Source organism: Capra hircus, chromosome 24 (assembly GCF_001704415.2).
Source record: "Capra hircus breed San Clemente chromosome 24, ASM170441v1, whole genome shotgun sequence".
NCBI lineage: Eukaryota > Metazoa > Chordata > Mammalia > Artiodactyla > Bovidae > Capra > Capra hircus.
This window is the reverse complement of record NC_030831.1, coordinates 36,083,437-36,094,229: the sequence shown is the minus strand read 5'-3', so window position 1 is coordinate 36,094,229 and position 10,793 is coordinate 36,083,437. Positions and strand designations below refer to the sequence as shown.

General features: G+C 51.1%; 1 protein-coding gene across 1 annotated transcript; it reads right to left on the bottom strand.

The window, feature by feature from the left end:
- ADCYAP1 (adenylate cyclase activating polypeptide 1) lies at positions 1,245 to 7,861 on the bottom strand. The gene is made up of 5 exons (XM_018039817.1): positions 7,227 to 7,861; positions 6,782 to 6,892; positions 4,502 to 4,633; positions 3,993 to 4,091; positions 1,245 to 2,903 (listed from the first exon to the last, which is right to left on the bottom strand). Exons 2-5 carry the CDS (start codon positions 6,889 to 6,891, stop codon positions 2,714 to 2,716), a joined length of 531 nt encoding a protein of 176 aa, XP_017895306.1. The 5' UTR covers position 6,892; positions 7,227 to 7,861; the 3' UTR covers positions 1,245 to 2,713.

Genomic DNA, 10,793 nt, shown 5'->3' with positions numbered 1-10,793 from the left:
ATCTTTGCCTATTTATGAGCTTAATATCTTCTTAGGCGTCTCCATCTGAGTAGCTGCTTTAAATTTTTAGTCAAATTCAGTAACCCATCAAGTAGATATTAAAGTACAATTTATGAAAATACATAATTAGATATTCCAGACATGAAAAATCCTCTGGTTGCTAAAGAAAATACTCTAAGTGATTTTAAAGTAATTACTTCCTGAATGTCTTTTCTTTCCCCACACATTAGACGAAGTTGCATTGTTTATAAAAATTTATTCATACAAATTTTACACACTTTATATAACAGTTATCAAAGACCTAGTTATAGATATCATGTGTGTAATAATACTTGGGTAAGATTTTTTTTAATCAGTTGCACACAAAATAAGAGCTTCAAGACTAACATCTACCTAAATTATCACTATATCATAAATCTGCTCCAGGTTAGTAAGGCTCTTGGCATTTCTAAAAAGTATACAAAAGATTAAACTGGGTGATCACTGTAAATGCTTGCAACTAGCCACGGGAACACTAAATTAGACTTCATAAAGAAAAGGTTAACTAGCGGCCTATTTCACCACTAACAGCTGACACAAATACAGAAAACTCTGCCCGTTATCCAAGAAACAAATAATTAAAGACTAAAATGCAAGCCAATGTGTTGCAGCATTGTAGGGCCACTAAATAGCCATCTGTGAATCGTGGCGATTTAAAAGGCGAAGAAAGGCACTGAAGCTGCAAACCCCATCCTGTGTCACACTGCCCGAGGAGACGCAGAATTAAAGAAAGATTGATTCCGTACACAGGACTGAGGCACAGATCGAAGGCCTCTGTGCTTTCACTGTTTGTAACATGATCTCAGGGCAGCATCCATCCCGCCTGGGGAATGCAAATCCAAGTCTGTTTTCTTTGATTTATGACTCCATACTGATCAAATCTGTAAAGGAAAAGGAAAGGTCCTTGACATGCTAATGTTTAATCTTTTCTTGTTTATTTTTTGTGTGTTTTTCAAAAGAACTTGTGCCTGAAATTTGGGGAGTTTGGCTGGCTGGTTTGCCTGCAGTTGCTTATCTGGTTGCTGGGTGAAGGTTTCTTTTGTTATAGAGATTACCTGACAGGTTCGAGAAATTGACGGGAAACAGACAGACATGCTTTCTGTAGCCAAGAAAGAATACAAGGGGACATTCTCAGGGCCTGCTGAAGCTTGCTTACCTCACTCTTGACCACAAATACAAGATAGTACTCATACATATGAAGATGAGGTTTAAATGATTTATCAGTTAGTACAACTGAGCAACATGTGAACACTACACATTCTAATATCACAAAGGTTGGTTTTATGAAATAAATTTTACTAAGCAATAAGCCATAAATGTAGAAAAATACATTTTACCTACAAACTCAATCAACAAGAAACAAAAGATTCATATATAGTGCATAATTACTTAGCGGTAACCACACAGGGGTTCCTACACTTTACAATAAGTGCTAGCATCAAACAACAGGAAAAGAAGCATTCACAAGTTTAAGAGAAGTGAATAAAAAACAGCAAACAGTACGTAAACAGTGCGAGAAGGTGGGAAAGAGGAGTCTTCAGAAAAACCACGGAAGAAAAGGGAGGCTCCTACAGAGCAGGGTTCAAAGGGGAGGATCCTGGCCATTTCACAACATGAGCAGCATGGATAGCACTGGAGAAAAACACATTGTACTTTGCATCCATTTCCAATACCCAGCGCCCAAAGTCAGGCAGGCAGGGGACCTGTGGTGGGACCGGGCTTACCACCAGCCCCCAGGCCTGGGGCTGCCTGAAGCCAGTCCCTCTCCAGGATCCTCCCCCTACTGCGTTATGCTCTGCCTTTTCCAATATTCCCACTATGTTCCAATTGCCCTAACCTTGGGATACTGGGGTCCCCCGAAGTACAGAAAAGAGAGCTTCCTAGTCAAGTCTCTCTTCTCTGTACAGTCCCCCAACTCCTCCCCCAGGGAGTAGTATGAATTCTGGGGAGAAGCACAATTTAGATCCAGCTGTTGTTTTATCAGGAGAATTTCCTTGTGGGCTGAGAGTCTGAAGAGAGACAAATACACATAAAAATAGAATCAAAGAAAGCGGAAGTATTGGCATTGCCACCCAGCAAGGGGTAGACAGAGCCTCAGTTGAGTTCAGCTGGGATTGAAGCAGCCTGCCCCAGAGACTCCCTGGGAAAGAGAGACCTTCAGCAATCCTCCCAAATCATTACTTCAAAGTCTCCCTGGAGCAGGGCATCACTGTTTATGTACAGTAGCAAATGGTCAGGATTAATATCTTCAGGCCTACTGTGGATAAAAATACTATCCTTTTAATTCCAGTTTACAAAAATAGGAGTAATATTCAAAACAATGATTGTCTATTTTTCTATTTATTTTATATAAAAACAAACAGCTCAGGCGAATCTTCAGTCCTTGTGCACACTGTATGAACGGCTCTCTATTATACTTATATATATATACTCTTTATATATTCGTAATATATATGTCAATATCAATAATTGGTCCACAAAGTATATCTGTGCATTCTCTAGTGCTTCGTAAAAAGAAAAACAATATTATTATCAAAATATTCATTTAATGGCTTGACTTCATACATAAATACATGTGGGACAGAACACAGCAGCGATGACAGTTCAGTCAGTTGGGAAAAACGACTTCTCATTGTGTCAGGGCTGTATACACAGGATAGCTGGTAACTCCTCGCTACAAGTACGGTATTCGCCGGCCTTTGTTTTTAACCCTTTGTTTATACCTTTTCCCTAGGACAGCCGCCAAGTATTTCTTAACAGCCATTTGCTTCCGGTAGCGGCTGTAGCTGTCAGTGAAGATGCCGTCCGAGTGGCGCTTGGAGAGCGGCTCCGAGTCGTCGTCTGCGCCGCCGCCCGGGGTCCCACTGCAAGGAGAGGGGTCGGGAAGGGGGTGGCGGGGCGGGAGACACCCGGTGAGTAGACGCGGGGCGAGCAGGCAGACCGCACCCATCGAGGGAATCTTTGGGGGAAGGAGCGAGCTCTCCGCGCCCAGCGCACCACTCTGCCCCGCCAGGGAGCAGTCGCAGGGAGGGCGGCGATGGTAACCCCCGCTACTCCCTCCCCATCAAAGATCTCGGGGCACCAAGTCCTTATAGGATGGGCCTGGGAAGAGGTCCCGGGCCAAACGCAAGCGATTTAAACCTAACCCCTCTCCAAACGCTGCCCTCTCAGATCTGACCATCAGTGCTTTTGCGCTCAATTGTCCTAACCGTTCCCGGACGCCCCCACCCACGCAGAGAGAAAAGCACCCAAGAGCCCTGAATTTCCCGTTGGCTGTTGCCGTGGAGTTTACATCGATCCTGCAATTCCCAGTCAGAAGGGAGCACTGCTCTCCTACGCGCTAAGTTGAAAAACGTGATAATAATACAAGTCGACAGGCTGCAGGCAATACTTTTCATCACATGAATTATTCAGTGCGAAAAACGTATTCTGGTGTCCCATGGGCTCTATTAAAACGTTGCCTTCTGGTGAGAGAAGCTCCCGCAAATCCTGTGCTTTGGGTTTGTCTGGCACGAGCAAAAACTGCTTCCTTAAGTGTCCAAATTTGAGGATTTGTTTGTTTCGATTTGAATTTAACAGTGAAAGAAATGTGAGGAAAGAAAAAAGTCAAACGTCCCAAGAAACCTGAAGGTTTTGATGGCCTGGAGAGGGGGGAACTTTTTTTTTTTAATTATTCAAAACAGATCAGACATCCCGGTTTTCCTGCCCGCTCCCCTCCTCGCCTCATTCCCAAGCTCTCTGGGCAAACTTCTGGCGCGGTACCTAAACCTTAGCCTATGGCAGGGGGCTGGCCGCCCTGCAGACCCTGCGGCGCAGACGCACCCTCGGCCCCACGTGCACGCAAGGACGTAGAAGCAGCCCCGCCCCCCCCCAGCGCGCGCCGGCACACACACCCACCGCGGCGCGTGCGCGCGCGCCATCACACGCCGATTAACTCTTTCGCAAACTCTTACCCCAAGCCCTTGGCCATGAGCGTCTGCAGGTATCTCCTGGCGGACAGCTGGTCCAGCACTTTGCGGTAGGCCTTATCAAGAATCCCGTGGGCGACATCTCTAACAGGGAGGCAAAGTGCGTGCCCGGGGGTCACTGACTCAGTGCCCAAGTGGCAGCCCCAGGTCCCCCGCTAATCACCCTTGCCCCCCAGCGCTCCGGAAGGCACTAGGGAATAACTCTTGGGATGGTCCCGTGAGTACCAGGAACCAGAGTTCGTCCTGCCCTACCAGGACCTCAGGTGTGGAGCCCGGCCGGGGCGCGCACTCACTGCCGCTCCTTGGGCCGCAGACCTTTCGGTCCCCATGCGGCCCTCCTGTCCACACAAACCGGCCCGCTCCTAACTTTCTCTCACTCTCGTGGGGACCAGCCCGGGAGAAGAAAGACTGGAGGGCTTTTATGAAAAACCACCTACTCGATGGGCCATCCCCTGCCCCTTTCTCCCTCCCAGTGCCCGGCTGCGCGGCGGTACCTTTCCTCCGCCGGGTAGTAGAGCGCGTAGGCATCGCGCAGCGCGGAGGCGGGGCTCCCCACGCCTGGCGGCTCCGAGTCGTAGAAGTCCGGCTGCGGGTTTCCGTCCTCGTCGTACGCCTCGTTCTCCGGCCTGCAGGGGTAGCCAGGGGGCAGAAGGAGTGGTCAGTAGGGTCCTTCCCCGCCTCTGCGAGTACCCAAAGACCCACAGGGGCTCACGATGTTCCTTCTTCCAAAAGACACCCCTCGGAGAACTGTCTCTTCTAGGACAGGGGTAGGAGGAGGAAACGACACCCAACAGAAATTCCCGTCCCTCCTCTCGGGGGCGAAGGGTCGCCCTGCGGGGGCCACGGCCTCAACAGGCACTGGGAAGCCCAGACGTCTCTGCCGACCTCAAACACTTGGCTGCCGGGGAGGACCGCTCCTATCCCCGGCCTGGCTCTTAAGCCTCCCGCACGAGGAGCGGCGAGCGGAGACGGGAGAGGCCCTGGGAGAGAATCGCTGCCAACCGAGGACCGGATGGGGAGAGGCCTGGAGCCAGAGGGGGTGGATGGCTGAGGAGTCCGGCGGCCAACGTGGGCAACCACCCCCACCCAGCCTCCGAGCCCAGGGGAGCCCTTCCCCGCGCAGATGTAGGTCACGGAGAACCTCCGGCTTCTATTTTGGGCGGGAGAGGATCTGGCGAGAACATGAATAATAGATGCCCCTAAACTTAGCCTGTTTGGCAACGGCTCATTCCGTGGCTTGCCCGTGCCCTCCAGTGCGTCTTGCCCGGAGAAAGTACCAGGCACACAGGACTTTGAAAATAGCCGGGGGTGAAACAGGGCTTTTAAATCCAGTAAGTTGATAGTTAGCGCTAATCTTTTAGAGGTATCCGGGCGGCGGGACGACGTCTCAACCCCGAGGCAAAAGGAAAGGGTCAATAGGGCACCGAAAGCCAAAATCTCCCAGTCGCCCTTGCCCACCGCCTCAATCCCTGGGACGGGAGAGGTGGGTGAATAAACAAAACCCCCTCGCTTTCTGCCTCTGGAGAGACTCGGAAAGCAGCCCAGGCAAGTAGCGCTCTTTAGGTGGATCGGTCATATTCGTTCCTCCCCTCGCCTTTCCTCCATCCCTGGAGAGGTAGGGGCAAGGCAAGCACACCAGCGAGCCCGCCCCACAACCAGCCTTTCCTCGGCGACGCGCCTCTCTGCCCTGGTCCCGCTGCCCGGAGTCTCCAGGTCTTTCTGGTCACCTCCACCCCTACTCCGTGCCCAGAAACTGAAATCCTAGTACCGAAGCCAGAACTCATCTCTCCGGCCAAACCAGTGGTCAGCGACCTCTGAGGAAATCGCTCTTGGTCGCGGCTCGGAGGAGCAGCTTTGCGGGCAGAACGCGCGCTCCTCGCCTCCCGGAGCCGGGTGCGCCGCGGAGCGCGGGTGCTGCGCCGCGCTACGAGCTTCCACTTGCCCACTGACAGGCCCGGGACTCTGGGGCTGCGGCGGAGAACCCGGGCAGCACCGACCGCTTAGAAACCAGGAATTAAGTGGAGAAAATTAAAACAAAAACAAAAACAAAAGGCAGGGTTACTGCAGCCTGGGGTGGGCAGGGCTACCCTCCTAGTACTGCCTGCCAGCTGGCTTTCTTTTCCTCCTTTGCATCCGTTTCAACTGTGTCTCCCCCTCCCATCTTTGTTTCCCTTCTCACATATCGCTTCTCAACTCTACCTGGCCAGCACTCCCCCTCCCCAAGACTCTAAAAGCAACTAGAAAACCTATCACTTGAGAGAAAGCTCTTCCAGTGGAACTGAGGTGAGGGGGAGAGCCGGGGAGCGAGAGGGAGACCCCGCCCCGATAGCCTAGAACAAGCCGTAACAAAGCCAAGTCCACGGGAGCATCACTCTCAACCCCTCAACCTGGGTGCCGGAGCCAAAGTTCTCGGAAGTCGAGCTGAGAATCGGGGAAAGAAGTCAACTCAGGGCCCTGCCCATCCCCCCTCCCAGGGGAGGGGCTGGGGGAGGGGAGGTTTCTTCGGCCGGGTCGAGGTGCGCTCGCTCCACCCGGGACCCCGGGCCTGCGGCGGGCTGGGGGACGGGCGCCGAGCCCGAGAGGAGTCCGGCCCAGATCCCCGAAGTGACCCGCGACCGGACCCAGGCTGGTGGCAGCGCAGTGGGGGAGCATGGGGAGACGGAAGTAGCCGGACCGAGGAACTGCAGGAGGGCGACCGCGAGGAGGTGTCGGGGGGGTTGGGGGGGGGGACGGCAAGTCCCAGCCTCCGCTCCGCTCGGGCGGCCAGCACCTACCTGATCCCCGGGAACCGGAGTCCGGAGGCGGCAGGTGAGCCGTAGACGCTGCTGTGCATCAGTATCCCGTAAACGAGCAGGGCCAGCCTCGCTCCGCTACACATGGTCATTCTGCGCAGGACGGGAAAGAGATCACGCAGCAGTCCCAACGCCCCTGGCCTTCCACCACCCCCACCCACGACCCCCTAGAAATTCCTCGAACTGGGGGAGGCCCAGAGCTCACCTCCGACTCCCAGGGTTGAATCCGGCTTAACGACAAGCCGGCTCGCCCCGCCACTTCCTTCTCGTTATAGTTAGAAAATACGCCTGTATGTATCCAGTGCCCAGTAACTCGCCAGAGCTCGCGCTCAGAAAAGCTAACTCGTACCCCGATGCCGGCAAAAGAATTAGCAATCAGGTGAGTTGTTTGGTAAGATTTTTTCCCTCCTTGTCATCCAACTCTTACCGCTGCCAGGAGAGGATTTGCTGCCAAGTAGGACGGCGGGCAAAGAGCTTCTCCAAGTTTGTGCGCTGCAGTCACAACCCAAGAGGCATCGCCGTCTGGCGTTAGCGTCTGAGCAGGAGCCGCAGGAACGAGCCGGAGCTGCGGGAGGAGCTGGAGGACTTGTTTGCTGAGTCCTGTTATTCTGTTCAAAAGTTTGACGACGCTCGGAACTAGGACGGAGCGTGACACCGAGAGAAGGGGGGCGAGAGGAGAGATGGAGAAGGAAGACGGAGGAGGCGACGAGCTGAGTGGGGGTGGGAGACAAAGTGGCCTGAAGTCCACCGAGAAGAAAGAAGTGATAAGGAAAGAAGCAAAGAGAGAGAGAGAGAGAGAGAGAGAGAGAGGGCCTCGGCGAAGTCGGCGTCTAGGGCAGCCGCCCGGCCAGGCAGCTCGAGCAGGCAGCGCCTTCGCTGCTCAGAAGTCTCTGGCTGCTTCTGAAGCTGCGGTTTCTTCTACTGCTGCCGGTGGTTATTACAGAGGTGACCAGCCCTCTGCTCCTATTTATCTGGGCAGTTAGCAGAAATCTATCCGAACGTGGTTTCAAAACAGACTTTCTTGTCAACATCTGTCTGCCTGTGGCCTTTTAAGTACAGAATATTTTGTTGCACTGTTGCGCTCCGATTTTTATACGTGGAATGACTTCCTTTTTTTTTTTTTTTTTCAGTCACGTAATGATCGGGTATCAGAAAAAGACGTCAGCATCCTAGTCCCTCAAGGAACATATTAACTATCCTCTGCTGTCCTCCTGGATAAGATCCGGAGTCATCGACTTCTCATAAACACCTTTCACTCATACTGTACAATTTAAAGGAGTTTAATTACCTTGATGGTTTTCAGTTTTACCCACTTCTCAAGGATGGGTAAAGAATTCATAGAATCTTGAGAATGGTAAAAAAAAAAAATGTTTTTAACTACGTCTATCTTGTTTTCTTTTTGCTTTTTCATCAAGCCCCAGCAATCAGAGCTCTGGGCTCTGGAATTAAAGCACCATCAAGCTCTCCTATTAATAAATTTAATTTAGATCTCCTAATTTCTTGCCTATGTTCTTTTAGATAGACAATTAAATGTGGAAGTCGTTTTGTTTCTAAAGGGAAGTCTTGGAGGATTTTCAGTAAATCGCTAATGAGTCTGGCTGTGGTTGACAGTCTGGCTCTGAGTGGAATTGATTAGAGTTATAGATTAGAAAGAAAGAGTCCTAAACCCGGCCTGTGGTGCTGTCCAGGCTCGGAGTGCTGAACTATTTGGTTGCAGATGCTGCAAGCGTTGAAAATTGCTACTAGTTTAATTTTTCACCAGACCCTCTAAATCGGAAGATTTGGTAGTGGCACCCTTATAATGTGGCAATTCATTGTCCAGGTACCCCCCACTGTTCAGATGTGTCCCTTCCTTGCAGTGTCCACGAATGCCCTTAATGGTGACAACTGACCCCTGCCTTTACTTTGGGAGGAAAGAGCATTTTATGTCTGCCCTTTAGTTCTGGTTTGGGGATCTCTACATGGCCTATTTGGATACCTTCGCACGTTCTGTGGCTCTTACTAATGTTAACAATGAAATGGCGAAATTGTATTTTACAGGAAAACTGAAATTTTAAGAACTGGGGGGTGAGAAATATGTTTCCCCATTTATTTACAACGTGAGCTCTGTGTGAGGAAAGGCAGACAGACTGGGGAAGCATGATGATACCCAGTACAAGTTCACTCCCTGAGGGTTTTCAACAGGAATCCCTTCCATGGGGGTGGCTAAAAATGTTTAACTGAAAATGAGGTGGAAAGAGGAAAGCCCAAAGGGAACACCACATCCACCCAGAGGCTTCCAAGGCCTGGAGTTATTTAAGAAGATCTGTAAATTTCTACTCCAGTAAGAGAACTCAGGTCTATTTCTTTTAAAAGGGAAGCAGAGCCATCAATAACCATTAGTGTGCATTTTAATTATTTGGATCTTAAACAAAAATTAGAGGCAATGGCAATTTCGTGGGAGTGCTTCCTGTTACTATGATTTAGATCTAACATTTAAACAAGCTATATTAGTTCTGCATGCTTCTTCTAAGACAAAATTAGAATGCTTCTCATTCTCAATGCCTTTCCTGCTTATTGGAGATTTAATATTTTCTCCAGGATGACAAACTTTAGATTGCTTCGTTCTTGCCACGAATGGCCAGAAACTGTCACTTCTTAGTTTATTCCTGGGAATTCTCAGATTGCCCATTTGCAGTAAAGATTAAAGCCACATCTACACGGGAATGAATCGCTTTTTCTCCATCTCCTGTGTTTGCTGATCTGGGCTGCAGTGTTTACATGCGTGTGCTCCGTGCCCACCTCTGCCTCTGGGTAAGCTCGAACACAAAGAGCCGGCGGTGAAGACACTGACCGAATAATCCAGCGGAAATAATCCAGCTCTCTCACTAAAGCACCCGCAGCTATTACCGACTTTGGCTTTCCTGTCTTCCGCCTTGCTTCACGTCAAAGGTGAACCCGATTAAAATCCTTCCTCTTCCCTCCCACGCGAATTCTGAAATGAGTTCAATCTGTAGAAACATCTGAAAATTTCCAAGACTCCTGGTACCGGTTCACGACTCAACTTGAGTCAAGGGAGCCCCCATGTGGGGAGTTTGTTGACTTCACGGCCTATTTAAGGGGGGAAACCATAAACACCATTAACTTCGTGCGGAGGATGACGGAACCCATCACCCCCGCCGCCCCATCCCCCCCCCCGCCCACACACACACACACACACACACACACACACACACACACACACACAAGAACCCGACCTGCGCCTCTGTTTCACAAAGCCTGTGCCACCGGACTGTTCTCGGGCGTGGACCCTGTGAGCGCAGACTTCAGGATCCCGCACCCCAGGATTACCAGCTTCCAGGCCAGAACCGGTCCCCTCAAGTGAAAGACTAAGAGAATTTGAGATTCTGGGTCACTGAATTTCAAAAACAACAAAGCTTCAGAGACCCACGAATTGCTCAACACCATCCAAAGACCTGCCCAGCCCCGATCCACAGCTGTCTGGAACAATCGAACCCGAGATGATAGGGTCGTCCTGCAGAACTTTCCTCCCACTGAGCATCTCCAACTAGGCGAGTTTGATGTCCCACGGGCAAAGATGTTACCGTGTTCTCGAAAGTTCCTGGGCCTCTGGGAGGGGAGATGCTGGGAAGGCTGAGGAAGAGAGGGATCTAGAAGCTTTGGACCCGACTCCAGAACTTCATGGGTCTGGGGCTGCTCGGCTGCTTCGGCAGACCCTGGGCGCGAGCGCAGGCCCTTCCTGCTCCCTATTCGATGGAGAGGAATAGGGGGCGACCGACGTCTCAAAGACCAAAACTACCCCCTGTGCCGGAAAGTGGTCTTTTGCTTCGAACCTCGGGAGTGGTCTAATTAGAGCATCAATGCTGCTTTCGGCGCGAGTGAGGAGGAGACCTTGTGTCTGGGGGTTTAGGGATGCAGAGAGGAGGAGGTGCGCATCACGCCCGGGATGGAGAGACCCAGAGTCACCCCGCGCGAGGTGACAGGGGGTCCCGGC